This window comes from Helicoverpa armigera, chromosome 30, assembly GCF_030705265.1.
Source record: "Helicoverpa armigera isolate CAAS_96S chromosome 30, ASM3070526v1, whole genome shotgun sequence".
NCBI classification, from domain to species: Eukaryota; Metazoa; Arthropoda; class Insecta; order Lepidoptera; family Noctuidae; genus Helicoverpa; species Helicoverpa armigera.
This window is the reverse complement of record NC_087149.1, coordinates 2512151-2537175: the sequence shown is the minus strand read 5'-3', so window position 1 is coordinate 2537175 and position 25025 is coordinate 2512151. Positions and strand designations below refer to the sequence as shown.

The following is a 25025-nucleotide window of genomic DNA, read 5'->3' as shown; positions in this document are numbered from 1 at the left end:
GGCGCAATAAACTCCCTAGCAACACATGTCTGTCTGTAAGGTTTGAAGAACCAGAATGTATATGTTACAAAGTAATCCGGATAATTTATATCATCATCATTCATCCTCCGAGCCTTTTCCCAATCATGTTGAGGTCGGCTTCCAGTCTAACCGGATTCAGCCGAGTACCATTGCTTCTTGTAAAGCTGTGTGGGGTTATGGTTTGTTATTATGAAGTGATTCATCTTCTATCCAAAAGCACACAAAAATCCGCAAAAACGAGACTTTTAACTAATAATAAAAATGTATACGTGTACCTAGACGACTTGTAAAGAAAAGATCTTGAAATTCGATTATCTTGAAACGGGTTAACTTTTGCCCAGTGTATCCCATGGTCAAATTTGTCCGTATTGACCTATACTATCACCTCCTGAAAGGATGCGGTCCACTTACCAGTAACCCTGTATAATTATTTGATAATAAAACAATAACAACATACATTTTTGTACACAAAAAAACCATAAGATAGGTAGACTTTATTGTAACAGCTATTATAGTGAAACGTTTGTCCAGATTTTACCCAGGCTTTAGCAACATTTACAAATGTTTTCGTACATATGTGTAAGAACATAATTATGTTGTGAAAAAATAAGATAGGTATACTTTATTGTAACTGACGAGATTGTCCTGCAACTTTAGCATTTACAAATGTTTAAAAAAAGGTTTGTACCGTACCCAGATAGGTACACTTTATTGTAACATCTTATATATTGAAGGGTTTGTCCTGATTTCAGCCGAACTTAAGCAAAATTTACAAATGTTTATAAAAAGGTTTGTGCCGTACATATCGTGGGTTTTATTTACAAAATCAGATTTGTCCCGTAAGATATTATCCACAATGCACAAACCCAGTCTGATATGTGTCCCGTAACATATCATTTACAATTCACAAACCCAGACAGATATCAGTCAGATATAGTTATCGGCAAGGATATTGAGCCCTGACCTTCACCTGCGCAGAAGCGATTTATTGGTTTATTGCCTTATGTGTAAAGTGCGCAAAGCGATCCCCACTCTTCCGCCGAGAGCTCAATATCCGTGCCGATAACTATATCAACGCAGACACCAAAAGGCGCTACCACGCTACCGTTTCGTCCCCGATAGCTGTAACGCCCTCGATAACAGCAACGAAAGAATTAGTAAACGAGATACATAAACGGTTAGGCGTCCCGTCAAACCGTGACCCTCATGCGAGAGCCCCGGATCACCATCACATTCAAACACAGTCATAATCCACATCCACACCCCAAAAACGTTCACTCTTTGCGCTTCCGTTTTCGCCCACGTATATCTACGCCTGGGAGCTCTTTTGCAGAATGCCAAATTCTCCAACAGTCTCCAAAACATAGATATACGTCACACGTGATGCACCTTGAGTGAACGGCTTTGGATTTCTTCTGCCGTTGACAAATCATACATCTCTTTGTATTCTGACGTCCCATCAAGTGCTCTGGCTCGTGCATGATATCTCGCCTCAGCCTCATGTTTTCCACTGGTGCGTGACTGATCCCTATTGAACAGGAGCGATGCCGTTTAAGTAGGGATTCAGCAAGCGCATAGCGGAACTCACGATGCGTCACGGGCAATTTATCAGTTGTACGTATCAGAGAACTTTGGTACATCACAAGCGCATTATGTATACTTACATTCAGTAGCCTTTTAAACATTTTCATGTACCATTTCACGCCTCTCTTTCGCTCCAACAGATACATGGAGAGTTTTTGATTTTTGAGATCAACACCCCCCATGGATTTGTTGTAATCTTTTATACATACCGGTTTCTCCATCGGTTTACCAGCCCTAGTTCCATTATAGGTATCGGGTCTGTGATAGGTGGATATTATATTCACCATCTTGGAGTCCATCCATGCAATGATGGATACGTCTCCAGAATGGCGAGATATAATTGTCCCCTTCTTCACTTTGTCCGACACCTTGAAGTCAGCAGGGACGTGTCGACGGTTTACACGAAGGGTTCCTAAACAATCAAAGCCTAAACTCTTGAGGTATCGTGCTAATGATGGACAATTATAATAATTATCCATCACCACACAATGCCCCCGATGTTCAAGACCTTGCAATAGTTCAAGAACCACTTTCGTGCTCTTCTCCCCCAAATCAACGCCAAGTGATAGATCACCGTCGGAGCTGTCATCCTTGCCCGTGTAGATTTGGAACCTAGCCATATAGCCAGTGCGGGACTCACATAGCTCATATGACTTGATTCCAAATCGCGCAGCCTTTGACCTTATTGTTTGGGCCCAGGACAAGCGACCCTTGAATAAGGTCAAAGACTCGTCGATGCTGATGTCAGCTCCTAGGTTGTACAAGGCTTTGAACTTTTTTCCGAGATGTTCAATAATAGGTGCCAACTTACCCAGCCTACGTGACACCCCTGCTGAACAAGATACTCCAGATTGAGACAACTGCTGACTCTGGACAGCGTCATTGTCTACAAAGTGAAGACACTTATTCAACAGAGTATACCGATTAAAGGACATAAGACTTTTGAACCCCGGTAATTGGAGAACTTCGTCTGATGTCCAGTATTCAGTTACCGACGTACGCGGGTCGATAGCCATATACATCAACATCGCGAAAAAAACCATTATTTCGTCTGCATTAGTGTCAGTCCACGAATGAAGGCGAGATGATGGTTTCAAAGTCCCTGCATTACGCATGGTCTCGATTGTCTGATGGGCATACCGGTTAGTTTCCGTGGCGATCAACCTTACGATATCCTCATCCCATATATCGGTGAAGGCATCATAAGGCGTCTCGTAGTCTTTGATTGGCCCAGGGGTAGGACCTGAGAACTCCCCACGAACACCCCTAAACGAATCAAAGTCCGGTGACCACGTGAAAGTGGCCGACGTACCCAAAAGACAATCGGCAGCGTCATCCATCCCCGTATCGATATCGTTTACCAAATCTTGTAACGATTCGTCTAACTCCTCGGTGTCAGGAAGATCCCTGACAATTGGCATGACCGGGACATCGAATTCGTCATCGAATTCGCTGTCCAAGTCACTGCCATCACGCCTAGGCACCGTCTGTGAAAGTGCTGCCTCCGTCGAAGTTGATGGACGAACGTCAAGTTCGGCAGCGACAGGCACCTCAGATCTGGCGCTAGGGGCGAGAGGAGCAAGAACAACCGTGTTGCTGACCCTCGGCAGCTCGCTGGCCCCCGGCAGATCCCGCATCCACCTCTTCACATGCCAGGGATCCGACTGCAGCAGCTCCGCCGCTTCGTCCTCTGACATGTCCAATGCCTCCACACGCTCAACCACGTCGGAACTGTCAATAAATGCAGTGTCGTAAAAATATAACCATATTGTTCGTTTATTCATTCTGGGCCCTACGTAGTTTCAATATATTTAAGAATTAAAGAAGAAAATGTTATTCATTCAATATATTAAAGAAGAAAATGTTATTACAGTATAAGAGTTTTTCGAGGACAGAACTAAACAGTAAGATAGTGTGCAATATAAAACAATTTAAATATAATATGTTAGAGTAAATAGAGGTACATAGTATAAATATAATCCTAACTAATATTATAAATGTGAAAGTAACTCTGTCTGTCTGTCTGTCTGTCTGTCTGTCTTTCTGTCTGTCTGTCTGTCTTTTCTTCACGCCTAAACTACTGAACCGATTTGTGTGAAATTTGGTACAGACATAGTTTGGAACTTGAGAAAGGACATAGGATAGTTTTTATTTCAAAAAAATATATAAAAATAAAAAATAAAATTTATTCCGGACATATAGCGCCATCTATTGGTCAAACCAAAAATATGCCGGAAGTCACTATTCCATGCGAACGAAGTCGCGGGCAAAAGCTAGTGATAGTATAATAATAAAGGGATATATGAATATAATAATATATATATAAGTTGTACCTAAAGATTAACTAAATAGTTTGTAAGTAATTGTATACTTAAATTGCTGCGCCCTAACAGGGTATCATGTATGTACCTCTACATTTTATAACACCTTGTAACACTCATGATTGCAATAAATGTTTGAAGTTTGAGTTTTACTTACCAGAGAGACAAGTCCAGGCTAGGTTGCCTGGCTTGTCTAGCCTCTCCGATGCGCAAGCGACCACCTGGGGTCTGCTCGAGCGGCACATTGAGCGATCCTCCAGGTGTCGCCTGAACGGGGAGGCTAAAGTAACAAATATCAATTACTACACTGTAAATAAATAAATATAACGGAACTGTAACTAACTAAATAGGTCGAGTTAGAGCTCTGCCTCACTAGGACGCCATGGCGACGTCGCCAACGGCACAGGTCTGGCTACTTCTGGCATCCAAATGTCGCCAAGTCGAGTGGCCATAGCGTCTCGACAGACAATTGTTTACGTCTTCGCTGAAGAAATTGCACGCTGACTGGCGACCACATTGGAGACTGTGTGAGGGAGGTGCGCTTTACCGTGTACATTATAGTGGCTACTGTGGCCACGTCGCCAAGCGGCCACGGTAGCCAGAATCCACGTAGGGAACTGTAGCTCGTGGCCACGCCTCCAAGTTGGCGACGTTGCCAAACCGTCGCCAAGTAAGTTAGGTTCCACACATTTCAATACTAACTGCTTGGATACGTAGCCGGCGACGTCGCCATTGGCATCCTAATGAGGCAGGGCTCTTAGTTAAGGTATGTAGGGTGAGTGCTAGCTAGCATGTGGTGTATAAATAATTTTTACTGTAATTTTGTGTCAATATTGCATATTGTCCTCTATTGTGGAATACAAATTACATTGTATACAAATGTACATATCAAACATTGTTTAAGGTTCTTCTAACCTACAGACAGACATGTGTTGCTGGGGAGTTTGTTGCGCCACTTCTTCTTCCCAGCAAAAACACATAGGAAGTGGTGAAGGGTGGGCGTTTTGGGGGCTGTCTATTGTAAATTCCTGATGTTCAAAAAGTGCTGTCTTGCAGCCAAGTTTGAATAAATGATTTTTGATTTTGTTTTTGATAAAAAGGTAACGCTATGAAAAAGAAACTTACCGTGGTGGTGGGGAATCTAGGTCGCGTACCGGGGTGGCCCTAAGCCTTTCTAATAAAAGGGCCCGCCGAGCCGCGCTTTGCCGGTTCGGTCCGCGTACCACATCCGCTACGGGGCTCACACTCCTGGACCGTTCCGTAGCGGCGTATTCCGCCATTCTAAAAACAATATTAAACTTCACTAATTGTATAAAGTCTGATCAGCTAACCCGACCTCATTACCGGCCTAAGTAAACAAAAAAAAATCGAGAGCATCAACTCCACGTAAGACATTCAGATATAAATCGATAATAATTTTTTACATAATAAGTCGTGGTGGCCTAGTGGGCAAAGAACCAACCTCTCGAGTATGAGGCGCAGGTTCGATCCCAGGTCAGGCAAGTACCAATGGAACTTTTCTAAGTTTGCATGTACTTTCTAAGCATATGTTAGACATCAATGACTGTGTTTCGGATGGCACGTTAAACTGTAGGTCCCGGCTGTCATTGAACATCCTTGGCAGTCGTTACGGGTACTCAGAAGCCAGTAAGTCTGACACCAGTCTAACCAAGGGGTATTGGGTTGCCCGGGTAACTGGGTTGAGGAGGTCAGATAGGCAGTCGCTTCTTGTAAAGCACTAGTACACAGCTGAATCCGGTTAGACTGGAAGCCGTCCCAACATAGTTTGGGAAAAAGGCTCGGAGGATGATGAAATTTTTACATAATAATAAAAATCCAACCATCATTTAAAAATAATAATCTAAAAATAATAATAAGTTCTTTTGCAGACCGTTCTTTGTCCCGCCAAGCCCGCCAACCGTCATGTTTGGCGCCATTTTTACGACTTTTTCTCTTTGACAGACAATTATTATGTCAATACGTGATGGTTTATGGTTTAAGTTAAGTATTAAATGCAAAAACTAGTGGATTTTTAATGCAGAAGTCCTTCATAATTAATCCATATCATGGGGCTGATTATTTAAGTGGTTTAATATTTAGTTTATTTTAAATTAATTGGCAATAATAATAAAAAAATTGAAATTAAATATGTTTGTATTACTTTGCCCAAAATGTCACGGGCAATATGTATAGTGCCCGGTCAATTTGATTATTTGAACAATTATTATCAAATTGCACTCTTATATTGGTCATTTTTCATAATGACTGGGCATTATGTATACTGCCCAATTTATCATAACATATATATTACTTTTATTTTGTTTATAGGTAAATATGCTAACTACTTAAAGGAGATGGCCTTCATAGTAAAAAAAAACCAAAATCGACAGCAACGAAATGGGTGCCAATAGGTTCATTAAGATAGACCTTTGATGGTGCCAAAAAATCCAGCCTGAAATCCATAGGGTATAGGAGCTATATCATATTTTCATAAAAATAGGTTATGTTGATTTTAAAGATTATTTACATCAAGGTACATGAAAAACAAGGTAAGTATACGAACATTATACAAGCCAATAGTAATATCCCCATAGTTACAGAGTTTGCCTGGTGATTAAAAGATCTTGATTTTGACCCCCACGGCCCCACCCATTGAACTAATGACATGAACCTCTCCAGAAACGATTAAACACTGAACTTATCTACCTACTTGGAGATTTCCAAGCTATGTGCAACCTTCATAACTGGCAAAGGTTAATAATAAAAATAAAAAAATCGGTGCATAGGCCCAGAAGTCGAGTGTTTTTATAAAGTTTTTTTTTTGGCTTTTTAGTGACAAGTATAGTTATCACTATCCATATTATTGGAAAGTTCTCGTCAATACGAATAATATAAGCCCAAACACGAGGTAGTTTACATATTCAGTCAGTTCTCTGGTCTCCATCCTCAAGTCAACTTTAAACCTCCACTCTTGTATAGTGCTAATAGACATACACCTGAGTGTCAAGTTTTTACCCTATGCACGCCTACAACTTTCGTAAGTTGCCCTCGATTTCTCAGGGTTTCCATCATCAGATCCTGACCTGATGACTATGGAAACATTTGGGAAGTATACCTATACAAACAAAAAAATAATTTTGCAAATCCCAAACATCTAATGAACAGCAAATAGTAAAGGCAAACTTTTTCATAACCTAAATTTTTGATCGAAAGACCGTTATCAAAAGAGAACCCCATGGTTTTCGGATGATATGAAATACTTTTTTTAATCCACACATTGTACTGAATCTAATGATACATGTGAGGTTTTTCCGACTCTGGGTTTTTTTTGGCCATCTCCTTTAATGTATTTCAAACTATTTACGAGAATATTTGTAGCAAAAACATGCCATAACACAACGGCCATTATGGAAAAAAATGTCAAGTCTAAACTTTCGTTACTTTTTTCGCCTATATAATCATTACTTTTTGAAAAACAAAAATACGGAATCTACACTTATTTCTCAGTAATTCTATATAGATTTTTATAAGAAAACTTACCGTTTACTGCCTCTATTCATTGTTTATTTCGCTGTTTGATTCGCACAACGTTACACTCTTTGACGTCGCGTCGGCCGTGAGTGGAATGACAGATGAAGTTATTTATTTTTTAGTTCGTTCAAAATGATGTTGCTGCTATTGAAAAATATTAAAATTAAGAGTGAATGAACCGCCACCGAGTGAGCGACCAATCCTGACCAAGCCCTTAATTTAATTAATTTTTTAATTTATTTATTTAATCAGATAACATAGATCCAATCCTTAAGTGTAACTGTCCGACTTAAGACATTTGGAGCATTTTTTCTTATGTCGCACTGTGTAACATAAGACAGGGAAGGAATGACGAGAGGGATGGAACGTGGTGGGTAACAGCCTTACTTATAAAAATCATCTATCTATATCATCTTCGAAGCATTGTTTTAACTAATTAGGTACTACTTAAAGCCTTTACTAGTACTTACTTAAGTAGTGATTTATTTATTTTACCTATAAACGTTGTTTAAGCATGTCTTAAATAATGAAAGGATAATGACATAAAAAACATACTAATTTCTCAACACTACCCGAATGTTGTAAGCTTAAAAAAATATTTAGTGTATCATCTATATGCGTCTGGCAGAAGTTTTTTTTATATATCTCCTTAAGTGCTTTATAAAGCCTTATAATATGTGGTATTTTTATTTAGCTTAGGAAATTTTCTATCGTTTAGTAATAAAACATGTGTAGGTTATCATTGAATATTTTGAGAATTAGCTGACGAAACATTTTTCGAGAGACAATTTCAAGCCTTTTTCTTCTATGTTTAAGACTATTTTTTTAATAGGTTTTTTTCATATTCTCTGGTCAATATCCTGGACTACTCACTGTTAACTTTTCTGATCTATAGAATGTATCAAATATTATGAGTTGGCCAAATGGACACCTCATACTACGAGAAGCAACTGCCTATCTGACCTCCTCAACCCAGTTACCCGGGCAACAAGAATGAAAGTTAAGGAAAATAAAAAATACACACATTATCACAAATTTTTATTAAAAAAAATGAAAAATTGACACAGTATTTGCAACCTACTTAAAAACTAAGAAAATGCAAAACAACTGAGAATTTTATTAATTACAATCAGAGTACGATGTGAATTATACAAAGAAGTGTTTTGATTACTTACTTAAGATGCATACACAAATAAACCTTGCTCGAGAAATACTTTTCAAAATAAAAACAAGTTATTTAAAGTCTTATACCGGAATATCCAAACTAATATTATAACTAATGCGAAAGTAACTCTTGTCTGTCTGTCTGTCTTTTCTTCACGCCTAAGCTATTGAATCGATTTGTTTGAAATTTGGTATAAAGGCATAGTTTGGAACTTGAGAAAGGACATAGGATAGCTTTTATTTAAAAAATTTATTCCGGACATACAGCGCCATCTATCCCGTGAGATCGGGAAATATGTGGGTAAAACAAAAATCTGCCGCAAGCCACTATTCCACGCGAACGAAGTCGCGGGCAAAAGCTAGTATATAATAAAAAGTAAGTACGCCTACACTTTACACATTTCAATAAACTACTATATAGATAAGAATAGAAATAATAAGTTGAGCGGTTTCTCAGTGCTAGCTGACTCCCTCTTCCTCTATAGTTATATCTTCCTGTTTCACTTGCAGTAGCATCGAGTCCCTGCAACAATGTAGCACATATTTGTGTTACTTAATTACAAAAAACCGGCCAAGTGTGAGTCGGACTCGCGCACGAAGGGTTCCGTACCTTAATTTAGAAAATGAGCAAAAAATCACGTTTGTTGTATGAAAGCCCCCGCAAAATATTTATTGTATTCTAGTATTTTAGTACCTACGTACTAATAGTACTTGTTGTCATCTGTGAAAATTTCAGCTTTCTATCCATCACGGATCATGAGATACAGCCTGGTGACAGACGGACGGACGGACAGAGGAGCGAAAACAATAGGGTCCCGTTTTACCCTTTGGGTACGGAACATTAAAAACCACATAAGTATCTATCACGAAGGAAGTAAAGATAGCAGAGATGCCATAAGGAAGGTAGGTCAGGCGCCTTCTTGTAGCTCAAGCAACGTACGGTAGGCGTGATCAGTTACTACAACTAACGAGGCGTTCGGGTTCCTTGTCATATCAAAACCAATCTGTCAAAGATTGGTCTCGAATGATTTGTGATTTTATTTTGAAAATTGGCGGGTTTCATAAAGGCGTGTAAGGGCGGAGCTAGTAACGTTCCTCGTCCCCCGAACACCCGCATGTTGTCGCTACTTTCTTAGGAGATTTTGTCCTACCTAGTCAAATTGAATAGGTATAATAATTCATACTCACGAAGGTTGAGATATGTTGGAATGGAGTGCTCTTGATTCTGTGTGCTCGTATTGCCCACTGAAAAATATGTAAATTGCTTAGTTCAAAATCAAAATCTTTTTATCCAAACTAATATTATAAATGCGAAAGTAACTCTGTCTGTCTTTTCTTCACGCCTAAACTACTGAACCGATTTGTGTGAAATTTGGTACAGACATAGTTTGAAACTTGAGAAAGGACATAGGATAGTTTTTATTACAAAAAAAATAAAAATAAAATTATTCCGGACATATAGCGCCATCTATTGGTCAAATCAAAAATCTGCTGGTAGTCACTATTCCACGCGAACGAAGTTGCGGGCAAAAGCTAGTTTCACATATTTACAGGCCTATGTGAAATAAAAGACGACATTTATGAGGTGACAACTTACTGAGTGTGCACATGTGGTGCTGGTTGAGATATAGTCGTCTGTTTGTCTCGTCGCACTATGTCATCGCGGCACGCCTCCACAGCAGAGCTGTTTACACTGTAACTAATATAATGTAAGTATTATATAATTTGAAGGGCGATTTCGGCCACGGCGGCTGCTCTCATATAAGGAGATTAGCCAACTGCGCAGAACATATTATAGTGCACGAGCATTTGCTTGGACACAGGTGCACTCACTATTCCTTCACTCTCATAGCGCGATGGGACGGACTATAATAATAATAATAATAAGCCCCGCAGGGCATCTGAGGCGGATGACGGGGAGTAGCGACCCCGCGGGGCTATATATCCGAGTGCTCCAGGGAGAGTATACTGTCCCCCATCTCCGGCTTGCCGGAGTGAAGCATGACGGGGGATAGGTCTCCCGCCTCTTGGCTTGCCTGCATCGGCCGGTCAGAGTGGAGTCGCTAGAGCAAGGTTAGTCCTGCTCGGAGGGTAGGTGCCTCGTGGTAAGTGGCGAGTGGGCCGGTGATGCTGGACCCACAGGGAGCGCGTGATCTGCGTTTAAAGTCCGCCGAGGTATCCTCACCCTTCTCAGCCGCTCATGTCCCTGTTGCCCTCTTGTTGCTTTTCAGTGACTGATTCCCGGGGGCCCAGTAAGTGAGTTGGCGAGTCTCCACCTGCCATTTTAACATGTATTTACTACATTGTCATCGGCAGGTGCCATAGTTCCCGTAGTTACCCCATTCCTAGTCCATTAGCATCCCATCACAATAGCCCAAGTAGTTTTCATCCATAGTTAGCAATAGTTTAGCACAGAACCGGGGATTGTCCTTGGGTACATTTCTATAGTGTATACAGGGATAATCGTCGGTTTTGTGTCACCATTTCATTAAAGTTGTCTCAAAAGGGCTTCAGCGTGTTGGCTTCGGCCCCACGTTCGCCTCCCAAAAATCCGGGACTCTATAGTCCCGAGGTCTGGAAGAGATAATAATAATAAAATTTATTTCAGAATTGCTTCCATAATTTGTTAGTAACAGTGTTCTTAGCCTATGTTAGTAATGGCATGATAAAAATGAAAAAATATATTTCAGGCACTTGCTTTCGCGTGTAGGCCTATACAGTGCGCTATAAGCACAGAGTCCCACCGGCCTCCGCACGCAGCCAGGATGGCGTTGGGGCTGCCGCGCACCCGGGACAATAAAGACGCACTTCGCTTGCGTATGACGGCGTAAAAGCCGTCCACGCGCGCCTCCGCGAACATGCTACTGGCGCTACAGTACCGCGGCAGCCCCATCAGCACCCTGAACGCATTGTTGTATTGCACACGCAGAGCGTTGTATGTCCTCTGCGTGTATTTGGTCCACAAACTGCACGTGTAAAAGGTCTGGCAGAAAGCTCTAAACAGTGTGACCTTCACTTGTTCAGTACACCGTGCGAATCTGCGAGCCAACATGTTACAGCGAACAGACAACGCCCTGCGTTCCCTCTCCACATCCATATCATCTTTAAGGTCCTCGGTGACCCAGTGACCCAGATACTTGAAGTGAGTGACTTGGTTCAATGGTGTACCATAGAGTGAGACGGGAGATACCACTGTGACCTCTTTTTTAGGTGCTTTAAATACCATAATCTCACTTTTTTTAACATTGTACCTGAGCCCATGGGCCTCCGCATACTCCTCACATATACTGAGTAGCTTCCGCAGCGCGCCGATTGAGGGACTGAGCAGGACCATATCATCCGCGTAGCTTATATTATTTACGCAAATCCCATCTATGTGACACCCGATGCCGGTGCCGCTCAGTTCACCAATCAGGCGGTCCATGTATAAATTAAATAACTTCGGTGAGGTCAACCCTCCCTGCCGCACCCCACACTCTAACTTATATTCATCCGACTTACTAGCCGCCCACCTAACAGTGTTATTCTGATTATTGTACCAGTACTTCAATACTGATACAATTTCAGGGGGTAGACTAGTGTCTTGATACATTTTAGTCCACAGCAGGTCGTACGAGACCAAGTCGAAAGCCCTGGACAGGTCCAGGAAACATGCGTATACTGGCGTTTTACGAGCGGTGTAGTATTGCACAGTCTGCTTGAGGCACAAAATCGCACTTTCAGTGGATAGACCAGTTCGAAAACCAAACTGGCCATCATGCAGTTTTATATGTTTTGTTAAATGGCCGTCAAGCAAACTGTCCAATACCTTCGCTATAACCGTGGCTAAGGAGATTGGCCTGTAGTTAGACCTGTCCGAGACATTTCCGGTCTTGTTTTTTACAATGGGTACAACAATGGTATACATGAGATCATCAGGCAGGTAGGAGTGGCTAATGCACAGATTAAACAATAGAGCCAGAACCCTAGGTAAGTGTATCCCAGCATGCCGCAGGTGCTCAATGCTGAGGCCATCATGACCTGGAGATTTGCCTCTTTTCATAGATTTAATAACTATATCAATTTCCTTTGCAGTGAACTTTACATTCACATCTCCAGGTATGGCCCCAGCATCGGGCACCGACATCACCTCAGACCGCGCACGGTTCACAAACGGTTCAACTTTGAAATGCTGCCGAAATAATCCTGCGATGGCATCCGGCTCGTGTTCACCCTCGATGCTCACGGGCCGGCTAGGCCTTATATTCAATTTGTTGGTGGATTTCCAAAATTTAGAAAAGTCATTATTGGCATGGTGTCGTGCAATTATATCCATCTTAATTTGTTGTTGGTTATTTTGACACCATTTCAATTTCATCTTAAATAGACGCCTAGACTCAGTCATTTCATTATAAAGCCAGCCAGAACTAGGTCTCCCATACAACAACCAGTTCTTATACCATTGCCGAGCGTTACAGTGAGCCTCCCTCACATGCTTATTCCAGCCTATAATATGCTTCCCCCGACCGGGGTTTGAAGTCGCACTACAGGAAGATTTCGCGCCTTCTGACAATACACGTACTACATCTTTATACATATCTCTAATTAAAGCTTTATGCATATCACAGCTACACTTTTTATCAGCACAAGTAGCAAATTCTGGTGGAAAATCGATAAGCCTCAAACCGGCGTGACAATAATTATGGTATATTTCAATTTGACTCGGCTGCCTTTCGCCCCATATTACATTATTTTTAAATTTATTATACATTACAATTTTAGGTTTTATTAAATTCAAATTACAAGTTAATTGCATCGGATAGTGATCAGACCAGTAGGTATCATACAATATGGTCACATCATTGATGGTTGCGCGCGCGGCGCTCGTAACCACACAGTGATCGAGCCACCGTCGACATCCATGTGCCTCGCTAACAAAAGTATGTGAATCGTTAGGCAACAAATCGAGATCAACACAAGTCCATGATTGTTCCGCGCAAAAGTCTAATAGTTGCTTTGCAAATGACTCACCCGGGTGCGCGTTGAAATCTCCCAACACATACACAGATTCGACGTCACTAATTGCAATAATGGAGTTAATTTCACCTAAACACTCTGTAAACTCGATTAAATTGTCGTTTGAGTCCGTAGGCATATACACAGATAAGATTAATAAAGAACGCTCATGTATTTCAACCCTAACAGCCGCTATACGATCACTGTTACACTTTAGCACTGACACTGAGGGAAACACCGACTTCCTCCACAGCACTGCCACGCCACCGTATGGACGGCCACGGAGTACGCCAGCCGAAGTATCCACTGCAGACTTCCCAGTGAACGCAAACTGGTCACTGATGCTGTCCAGGAATGGAATATCATGCGGCAACAGCCATGTCTCCTGAAGTGCCACAATGTCAGCTGTTTCACATATTTTCCTTACACATTCCGCAGATCTTATAATATTTTTGCAGTTAAAAGTTACGAGTTTAGTTTGATTACTCATACGGCGGGTTAGACTACACACGGATCAATTATTTCGCACTCATAATACCAGAATTACTTCTTGCCCTGAAGTTAACAAAGCGACGGTATGCGACGCCTTCTGGCCAGAAATCGTCATTCAGGAAAGTATCCAGTTTATGTTTTGGTACCAGTATTTTGTACGCATCATATAATTTAGGTACTTTCATACTCATTTTTTCCAGCTGTACAATAACATCAGTTTTACTCGCTATGTAATTCTGTATGTCACACAGGGATACGTCCTTCGCAACATTATAAACATAGATAGGAATGTTTATCTCCGCAGCCTTGAAATTCGTATTCGCGTTTGAAACTGCCTTTCCCCTACTAGCAACAAAGCGATTCCTCAGACGTCTTTTCTGGACTAGGGTCCATTCTTTGTCTTCCTTTGGTATTTTCCAGTCACCATTGCGTACAATATCGGCTAATGATTTCCTATTACCAACAACGTCATGCTGTATGATCGGAGCGGCCGTGTGTCCCGTCTCGCTAGAAACGTCGATCGCAGCTGTCTCGGGCTCGTCACCGGCCACCGTAAGGCAATTACTGTTATCTATAGCACGACCACAGTTTTGCTGAGTACCCTCATTTTTGGAACATGGTTGAATAATATCCCGAAAACTCGTATCTACGCGTATATCGATATTATTTTTGCACGATGTGTCATGTTGAGCTTCCATATACTCAAGCCCCCTTGGACCACTGCAGTAATCATCATGACTATCCAGTAAAAAGCCACCTCTTTTATTAATGTTGACATTACTGACGGTACTTCTAAAATTGTTTACTAAAGAGCCTTTTTTAGGTTTTCAAGATCAGACTTCACAGTATTTAGGTCTTCCTTAGTGACATACTGTTCTTTCATCTGATTCATCTCCTGCTGCATACGCACTAAATCCTTTAAAATCTTAGTGACGTCGACATGATCAAAAAGCACCGGCGGTAGTTTCTGCAGCTCACGGGCCACAAAAACCGGTAGAATCTCAGGATCGGACTCCTTCAGCATGCAGATGATGTCATCTATTTCACGGAGCTTCTTCCCATCTCTCTTCCTCGTCTTCTTACGTTTCTCCGTGGGTAATGATTCGCAAAGTAGATTCTTAGCACTATGAATATCCTCGCCAGTAAATGCACTCACACAAATATGACTAATACTCTCCTCGTCCATCACATCGATTTTATTAGATACAAAGGCTAGAACCTCATTAATGACAATATTGCAACTTGAACATTTTAACAACTTCGAGGCCATGGTTGGTCTCGCGCGACCGAACGACAGCGCGTGCACGTCGTGACTGACACTATAATATGTCCTGCGCTGGCTGATTTCCTTCCATGAGAACAGCCGCCGTGGCCGATAATCTGCTAGAATATCATCATTTTTATACTATATTCTTGTATTTACGTTAAACTGTAGGTCCCGGCTGTCATTGAACATCCTTGACAGTCGTTACGGGTAGTCAGAAGCCAGTAAGTCTGACACCAGTCTAACCAAGGGGTATCGGGTTGCCCGGGTAACTGGGTTGAGGAGGTCAGATAGGCAGTCGCTCCTTGTAATGCACTGGTACTCAGCTGAATCCGGTTAGAGTGGAAGCCGACCCCAATATGATTGGGAAAAAGGCTCGGAGGATGATGATTCTTGTATTGACTTACTTGATATCTAGACTGTGAGGCACATCTGGCGGCTCTGGTTTCGGTATACACACACTGGACTGATCTTCTGTCTCTTCGGGCGCAGACACTGCTTCCATAACACTAGAAAACAATAATTCGGTTAACCTTATTTTTATATAACTATGTACAGACAATCTATCAAAGGACAACAGGCAAAAATGTATGCTTGGCTAGGAACGTACAATAACATGCTATATCGGGTGTGTCGTTCATAATCACATTAAATGAAATGCGTTAATGTACTGGTTAATACATGTCAATTAACACAAAGATAAAAGAAAAATACCTAAAAATAAAAAATGAATTTTTCAAACAAAGTAAATAGAATAAAAATGTGCGAAAATTAGAACACCACATAAAAGTCAATCATTACAAACAACTGAAACTCTCCCTTGAAAACTGACAGCTGTCAACTGATCAAAACATACGATACTCCTAACTTTATCTCTGCTATACATGATGTAGTAAATTATGAAAACGAAAAATGACTCTTGTGGCTAAACCACTGAATGGATTAGGTTAATATTTTTACAATTCGCGATTCGATTTAATGTGATTAGGTATGAACGATATAATTTATTTACTTTTCAGTTCATAATGTATATACTTACGTATAATAAGTTATATTGTCATCTTGTTCTTCCTTAATAATTATTGTTTCGTCTTCGCTGTCCTCAAGTGGGCTGAAAACATAAAAATGTTTAATTTTCAACAATGCAGTTACCTATTTATTCTTGCTGGATTTGGATTATTTGAACCGGCAGTTAACGGTAAAGAATCTTGATATAAGTTTTTACACAAATACATATTAATTAAATAAATAAACCACTACTTAGAATAATGATTCAATTGATCAAGTTATTGTATTTGCATTGATTTTTAACCGTATTATATTTTGAACAAGCATTGAGCAAGCGTGGTGATTGATGCTCAATCCTTCTCCGTGTGAGAGGAAGCCGCAGGGGTTGGCTTTAGTATCGTTTGGCAGGCGGACGGGGCTAAAAGTGGTTAAATCTGGTAGAGGGTGGGTCTCCGATTATAACGCTACCACTCTTGTTACAAGGTAATGGATATTTTTCGAGAAATTTACAAAAAATGTTTCTAACCTCAAATCAGATAAAACGCGTAATGTCAACGTTATTCGGTGAAACGGAACGTTAAAATGGGCGATCGACAACCGAATGTGTTTTAGTATATCGTCTGTGGTGTACAAATCCGTGAAAAGGAACGCAAAAAATAAATAAATGTCTCTGGTTTTTGCGTTGTGTGTGTCATTTGTGATTAGCTGTCATTCCGTTTCTCTTCGAGTTGCGTCAATGTACTATGATGTTATTTCAAATAACATCTTATTTCTCTTAGTATGCACGAGCGAGCGAAGCGAGCTCGCGACTTAGGGCACCCCCGACTCGGATAGGTTAGGTTCGAAGGGGATGGCGGGGTCTGCAAGACCCCGCCATTCCCTTCGTGGTTATTTTTTTTTAAACCACCCAGAAGTAGGAGCCCCGCGTAGCGGGGCTCCGTCGACTTTGCCTTTGTTCGTATTGATTAGAAGTACTTGCACTTAATTTTCCGACCGTAGTGGGTGATTATAGTGTTTTGAGGTTAGGTTACAAATATCTATTTTTCTCAAAAATTATGCGTTACCTTGTAACGGGAGTGGTACCAGAGGATAGGGGTGGAGCCCCCCACCACCCTCCCCCCTTTTCCTCCCCCTCCGCCTGCCAAACGATACTAAATTTTTACCGGCCGCAGCCCAGCAGTGGCATAAACTAAGAAAAACAATACAATGTGCATATACAGAAATTAATTTTAAGCAGTGCACAAAAAAAACTGGTGGTTCAGAATCATTAACAGAACATATCTGCATCATTAGTATTTTTTTTTTCATTTTTTATCCGCCTTAAAATCGCCAAAATATGGATACTAACTATTCTTACGCGCTTGGAGCAGCGCTCGCGTCAGTAAACCGGTTTCGCGTTGCCGCCGTGCCTACTATGACGACTGTGACCGTACAATCGGTTACTTACAAAATAAACATCTTTCGCTATCAATAACTATTCTTGTTTGTACTAAAACTTATCCAAACTAATATTATAAAGCGAAAGTAACTCTGTCTGTCTGTCTGTCTTTCTGTCTGTCTGTCTGTCTTTTCTTCACGCCTAAACTACTGAACCGATTTGTGTGAAATTTGGTACAGACATAGTTTGAAACTTGAGAAAGGACATAGGATAGTTTTTATTACAAAAAAAAAATAAAAATAAAAATATTCCGGACATATAGCGCCATCTATTGGTCAAATCAAAAATCTGCTGGTAGTCACTATTCCACGCGAACGAAGTTGCGGGCAAAAGCTAGTTTAACTATAAGTTGACAAAGTTAGCGCACTGGATGAAATTCATTCCTGTATTGAAGATTGATTGATTTGACAGATTGAGGTAGGTCTGTATATTAACATACACATTTTATTTAAAATATTTATGTACACACACACACAGTAAACACACGAAAGAAGTAGAAGTAACATAAAATAGTACAAAGGTACTGCTTATTTCTAACTAGCTTTTGCCCGCGACTTCGTTCGCGTGGAATAGTGACTTGCGGCAGATTTATGGTTTGACCAATAGATGGCGGTATATGTCCGGAATAAATTTTATTTTTATTTTTGTATTTCTTTGTAATAAAAACTACCCTATGTCCTTTCTCAAGTTCCAGACTATGTCTGTAACAAATTTCACACAAATCAGTCCATTAGTTTAGGCGTGAAGAAAAGACAGACAGACAGAAAGACAGACAGACAGACAGAGTTACTTTCACATTTATAATATTAGTTAGGATGATATCTCTACCAGCAGACCCGTTGTTCGAAAGATTGTTAAATACAAATACTCACTTAGGTTCTAAGGCGGGTTTCGTAGCAACGTACACATCCGGTTCATGTCTGGAAATTATAAAATATTCCTTTATCTACATTCTACAGGCTACTATTTATCCACGTGCGCAGAGTAGTTCCTACGAGACGCGGGTCAGACAGACAGACAGACTTTTAACAGAAAATTGGTACCTGTATTAGCTGTATTGTTTAAATGTACTAATATAATAAAGAGGAAGTATATCTTAGACAACATTGACTGTGTTTCGGATGGCACGTTAAACTGTAGGTCCCGGCTGTCATTGAACATCCTTGGCAGTCGTTACGGGTAGTCAGAAGCCAGTAAGTCTGACACCAGTCTAACCAAGGGGTATCGGGTTGCCCGGGTAACTGGGTTGAGGAGGTCAGATAGGCAGTCGCTTCTTGTAAAGCACTGGTACTCAGCTAAATCCGGTTAGACTGGAAGCCGACCCCAACATGATTGGGAAAGGGCTCGGTGGATGAATAAAGAGCAAACATTTTTTGTAGCCCAAAGGCTCCGAAACTACATAACCGATTCGAAAAATTCTTTCACTGTTTGAAAGCTACACTCTTCCCGAGTAACATATGTTATATTTTATCCCGGTACGGGCAGTAGTTCCCACGGGACGCGAGTGAAACCGCGGGATATCAGCTAGTTATAATATACAGTTGCTACTCACAATGCTTCTTCGATCTGTTCGGCCTCATTTACGTCGTCATATTCACTGAAATAACAAAAAATATTTATAAATAGGTATTTACGTAAGTAAATGTTGCCGTTCCCAATATTCGAAAGATTAAATCCTACTAATATTATAAACGCGAAAGTTTGTATGTATGGATGTATGGATGTTTGTTACTCTTTCAAGCAAAAACTACTGAATGGATTTTAATGAAACTTTACAATAATATAGCTTATACATCAGAATAACACATAGGCTACAATTTGTAAAGTATTTCGAACAATATGTTCGAAATACTAAACCTGCGCAGACGAAGTCGCGGGCACCAGCTAGTTAGAGATAAAATTTTGACATATAGCCCATATTGATACACAGCACCATACAAGTTTTTTTATTTTTATAACTAAATTATATTCTTTACAACAAACCCTTTCATTTAATACCCATATAATGGGGGCGCATTTCAAATAATTAATCCGCCATCTTGGATATCCGCCATATTGGATTTAAGCCAATGATGGATGTTGGGGCGTCTACGGACTGACCGAGCCGAGCGTTGCTTGAAACGATCTTCCCAAAACACATCATAACAAGATGGTCACCAATCCATGGACTGGCCAAGCATTGCATGATCATGTGATCGATTTACTTTCGCGTCTGTTACGTAGCCACGGGCTCATCATCCTCCGAACCATTCCCAACTATGTTGGGGTCGGCTTCCAGTCTAACCGGATTCAGCTGAGTATCAGTGCTTTACAAGAAGCGACTGCCTATCTGACCTCCTCAACCCAGTTACCCGGGCAACCCCTTGGTTAGACTAGCCACGGGTTCATCGGTCGATATCAAATATACATAATTATCCAAACTTGGTTGCAAAACAGCACTTTTTGAACGTCAAAAATTAACAAAAGACAACCCCCGAAACGCCGTCCCTTCACCACTTCCTATGCGTTTTTGCTGGGAAGAAGAAATGGCGCAACAAACTGCCCAGCAACGACAACTAATGGAAGATGATACAAAGTCAGAGTTCACAAGTTCCTCACCTCTGGTTTTCAGTTCTAGGTCGTTTCCTGGGCGGGTCTTCGTCAGCGGCGCGAGTGTCAGCCTCCTCGCTAAGTATGTGAAGCACGTCGGGCTCCGAGACGCCGGTGGCGACGGCCGCGCGCTGCCTGACCCTGCTCAGCGGAGACCAGTCCGTCTCCGGGTGCAAGCTCTTCAACTGTTCGTACTCGCGCTCCAAGAAGTGGTATACCTTCGCTATTATTGATCTCACTTGTTTCTGTGAAAAAAAAAATTGTCGTCATCTATCATCCTCCGAGCCTTTTTTCCCAAACTATGTTGGGGTCGGCTTCCAGTCGAACCAGATTCAGCTGAGTACCAGTGCTTTTCAAGAAGCGACTGCCTATCTGACCTCCTCAACCCAGTTACCCGGGCAACCCGATACCCCTTGGTTAGACCAGTGTCAGACTTACTGGCTTCTGGCTACCCGTAACGACTGCCAAGGATGTTCAATGACAGCCGGGACCTACAGTTTAACGTGCCATCCGAAACACAGTCATTGGTGTCTAAGATATACTTAGAAAATACGTACAAACTTAGAAAAGTTGCATTGGTACTTGCCTGACCTGGGATCGAACCCGCGCCCTCATACTCGAGAGGTCGGTTCTTTGCCCACTAGGCCACCCCGACTTCTATCTATCTAATGCCTCTATTACAATTGTATTAATGGTCGGCGCAGAATGTTTTCTTCTACCATACTTTCTCTACTTTCACACAATCCATCGTCACATTGATGTTCATACCTTTCTTACATCATGAACCTCATTCCTCCAAAAAAAAAATTATCAATTTATGTACTTATACTACTTATATAATTTTTACAACCTTCTTTAAAAAAAAAAGTCGTGGTGGCCTAGTGGGTAAAGGACCAACCTCTCAAGTATGCAGTGTTGCCAGATGATGATTTAGCATTCTCCCCAAATCTCACCCAAAATCCCCCCAAAATGTTAGTGTTTTGAAAAAAAACCCCCAGTAATTAGAAAAGCATTTAATTGAAAAGTTTTGGGAAGTTTATTGTAAAAGCGTATACGTTGACCCATGAACGAGTTGCTTACTCTGTGGAGGCGAGTAGCATGTACATCAAGATTATGTTTATTCCTAATAATTTTATGCTATGAACATCAGACATTTGAACAAAGTTAGATATGTTTTTACGAACGTACATTAAATTTTCAAAAATGTGTTGAGAGGCAACAGTCAGAATATTTATTTCTTTGAATTTCTCTCTAAGAGAAACTTTTGGACCCAGATTATAAATAGGTCGAACAGCTCTTTTCTGTAAAATAAATATAGTATCATCGTTCATCGTCGTTCTCCTCACGCAGCATTATTGTGGTAGTGTGTGTATGTTGAATGTATGTAGTGCACTTGGAGAGGCCTATATCCAGCAGTGGACTGCGATAGGCTGATGATGATGATGATGTGTGTATGTTTTTGTGTGTGGTTCTATGGTGCTTTCAAATTAAGTAGTGAGTAATTTGGTCGCGTTCAGTCATAAAACTTTTTCGAAAAATCCTCCAACTCCCTCCAAGCCAATTTCAAATCCCCCCGCTGATCCCCCCAAAGAATTCTTCCCCCCAAAAAAACCCCCGTGGGCAGAAAATACCCCCAAATTTGGGGGGAATCCCCCCCATCTGGCATCACTGCAAGTATGAGGGCGCGGGTTCGATCCCAGGTCAGGCAAGTACCAATGCAACTTTTCTAATTTTGTATGTACTTTCTAAGTATATCTTAGACACCATTGACTGTATTTCGGATGGCACGTTAAACTGTAGGTCCCGGCTGTCAGTGAACATTCTTGGCAGTCGTTACAGGTAGTGAGAAGCCAGTAAGTCTGACACCAGTCTAACCAAGGGGTATTGGGTTGCCCGGGTAACTGGGTTGAGGAGGTCAGGCAGGGCAGTCGCTTCTTGTAAAGCACTGGTACTCAGCTGAATCCGGTTAGACTGGAAGCCGACCCCAACATGATTGGAAAAAGGCTCGGAGGAGGAGGATGTACTTATACTACTTATATAATTTTTACAACCTTGGCACTCGCGCGATGTTTCGCACAGCCAAAAGTGTGAAAACTAGAAAGCTGAAGAGTTTCTTTGTTTCCTCAAACGCGCTATTCTCAGGAAATACTGGTGCGATTTGAAAATTGTTTTAGCCCATTTATCGAGGAAGGCTAAAGGTTGCCTTTTGTTCGGGTTCTTGGAGAAGTTGCCACGGGAAGCGGCAACCAACTGACAGAAGCTATACTCTATCCACGGAAGCAAGAGCTAAAAGGTAAACAAAGAATGACACTTTTTCAAGATGGCGGTATAACCCGACCGATGACAAAATCACAGATACTGCGAACATTTTACACAAAAATGTGACGTTTTGTCATCGGTCGGGTTGTACCGCCATATTGAAAAAGTGTCATTCTTTGTTTACCTTTTAGCTCTTGCTTCCGTGGATAGAGTATAGACATAAGTAAAGCTATTGAGAAAGTCACGTACATGTTGAGTCTGTGTTGCCAGGAAACAGGCGGGAAGCTCCGAGTAGCACTTCGGACAAACCTGCGGGATTTTCTCCTCTTGTTGGATCTGTCAACAAAATATTTATAAATAAAACTTTTGAGTCCAAACTCTTTGTCATTGCTCTTGTTATTTTGCGAACTCTTACAGCAAGTGTCTTCATCAAAAGTTAAAGCCAAAGTAAAAGTCAAAATAATGTCTAAAGTGAAAGTAACGGTCAAATTCAATTTTTCTATGAATTTTGCTGTCACTTTAGCCTTGAAAAAACGAATTTGACCGTTACTTTTACTTTAGACATTACTTTAACTTTAACTTTTGATGAAGAAACTGGCTGTTAGACATAAATTCATTGACAGTATTAAAGTCAGTTTTCTTAAAACATTAACTTTATATTTTTTTTACTAGGATAGTTTTTTATATGTAAGTATTGTAAATATCTATGTAAATAAAGGTTATTACCGTAAACATCTACTATATAAAACATTTATTATATCCTAATTTTCAAAGCAAACAATTGTTTTATATTATAATAATTATTTATGAGGTCAGTGAACTTGTACCTCAAATAAAAACAAAAGTCGTTCGTCGGGAACTAAACGTTGTTCTCGTTGGTGAAGTGAAAAGTTACGCGTGTCACACGAGAGCAAAGTTTGAATCACTCAACTCGCTCAGGATTCTACTTTAGAATCACTGGCTACGCTCGGGATTCAAACATAAGCATTCAGCAAACAACAACTTTGCTCAATAGTATAGTTATCTTATCGGCACGGATATCGAGCCATGACCTTCACCTGCGCAGAAGCGATTTATTGGTTTATTGCCTTATGTGTACTTTATTGCAAAGCGATCCCCACTCTTCCGCCGAGAGCTCAATATCCGTGCCGGTAACTATACCTAATATAAATATTATTTTTTTCATGACAATTTTCAGTTAGACATCAGCTGAATCTGCCTCAAGGGGCCAGTGCAAAGATGAAATGCTTTCAGGAGGGAGTGAAACACGCATGCGCCGTTCTCTAAGGATTAAACAAGAATAAAAGTAATAACAAATCATTTAATATTTATTACAAAAGTACTTTTTATTGCACATTTTTTTAACAAACGACCTGGTTTGCGTTTAGTTTTTTGTTAATATGGTATAAGTACATATGTAACGTTTTTTTATGTATCCTTGTTTATGTAGGTATAGGATAAAAATGTTCTTCGTTTTCACAAGTGGTACAGTTCTGGAAAAAACCTGTTTATCATATCTTCTCGAGATTTCAGGCGGAGCTACTGGAAACGACATTTACATGCTCTCCGATGCACAGGTGTATATGTCACCGGAAAATAACAGGATCCGTAAGTTTATCAATTTACTAGGAACTTTATAAACTTTCGTAAGATTCTAAACGGGACATAAATTGTAATATTTTACGTCCACATTTTCGTAAATTTATCAATTTCCGACGTCATACGGTAAATTTATAAACTAACGGATCTTGTTATTTTCCGGTGACATGTATACAGGAATGAATTTTATTCAGTGCGAAAACTTTGTCAACTGAAATTACTGATGATGTAGATACCTATGTTCTGTTAATGATTCAGGACCACCAGGTTTTTTTTGCACTGCTTAAAATTCATTCCTGTATATAATTGTAACCAGAAGAAAATGACAGATATTACCTGAACTTCAGCACTTTGGTGAACAGTAGCTGCATCAGCAGGGCTGTCAGAGCCGATGATGAGAGAGGCTGATGGTTTAGGTAAATCAATCAAATACCTTTTAAGATCTCGCTCACTTTGAACAACATCCTTGAGGGCTTTATTTACTCTGTAACAAAAATAAAACTAATAGATATTTAATAATAATTTTGACAACCTCGATGGCGCAATGGTCACCATGCCGGACAGCCGAACCTGAGGTCCCGGGTTCGATTCCCGGTTCGGTCGACATTTGTGTGATGAGCATGCTTGTTAGCCGTGGTCTGGGTGTTACAATATGTATTTATAAATATGTATATGTGTAGCTATATGTAGTTTATCAGTTGTGTTAGCACCCATAACTCAAGTTAATTAATACCTTACCATGGGACTAACCGACCGTGTG

The 25025-nt window shown here is 40.6% G+C and overlaps 2 protein-coding genes across 7 annotated transcripts in view; both read right to left on the bottom strand.

Moving 5' to 3' along the window:
- Positions 1-500: 500 nt before the first annotated feature.
- On the bottom strand, positions 501-7541 carry LOC110380705 (piggyBac transposable element-derived protein 4). The gene is made up of 4 exons (XM_064043111.1): positions 7467-7541; positions 5052-5207; positions 4084-4206; positions 501-3336 (listed from the first exon to the last, which is right to left on the bottom strand). The coding sequence occupies exons 1-4, from the start codon at positions 7484-7486 to the stop codon at positions 1296-1298; spliced, it is 2340 nt and encodes a 779-aa protein (XP_063899181.1). The 5' UTR covers positions 7487-7541; the 3' UTR covers positions 501-1295.
- A 940-nt stretch (positions 7542-8481) lies between these two features.
- LOC110380706 (uncharacterized) overlaps positions 8482-25025 on the bottom strand; it is a 39538-nt gene continuing 22994 nt past the window's right edge. For 5 of the 6 annotated variants that reach the window (XM_064043116.1, XM_064043120.1, XM_064043117.1 and 2 more), the window contains 10 exons: positions 24602-24749; positions 22916-23002; positions 20417-20652; positions 19371-19415; positions 18691-18738; positions 16412-16483; positions 15780-15881; positions 10219-10320; positions 9810-9866; positions 8482-9144 (listed from right to left, as the gene is read on the bottom strand). In XM_064043116.1, coding sequence (XP_063899186.1) covers positions 9081-9144; positions 9810-9866; positions 10219-10320; positions 15780-15881; positions 16412-16483; positions 18691-18738; positions 19371-19415; positions 20417-20652; positions 22916-23002; positions 24602-24749 — 961 coding nt within the window. In that variant the 3' untranslated portion in view covers positions 8482-9080. The remainder of the gene's footprint in view (positions 9145-9809; positions 9867-10218; positions 10321-15779; positions 15882-16411; positions 16484-18690; positions 18739-19370; positions 19416-20416; positions 20653-22915; positions 23003-24601; positions 24750-25025) is intronic. The other variant, XM_064043119.1, reaches the window with a different exon arrangement.

Coding starts and splice junctions, on each gene's coding strand:
- LOC110380705 (XM_064043111.1), bottom strand. CDS start 7,486: ATGAATAGAGGCAGTAAACG. Junction 5,208..7,466: donor ATGAATAGAGGCAGTAAACG/GTAAGTTTTCTT, acceptor TATTGTTTTTAG/AATGGCGGAATACGCCGCTA. Junction 3,337..4,083: donor AGCCTGGACTTGTCTCTCTG/GTAAGTAAAACT, acceptor ATTTATTGACAG/TTCCGACGTGGTTGAGCGTG.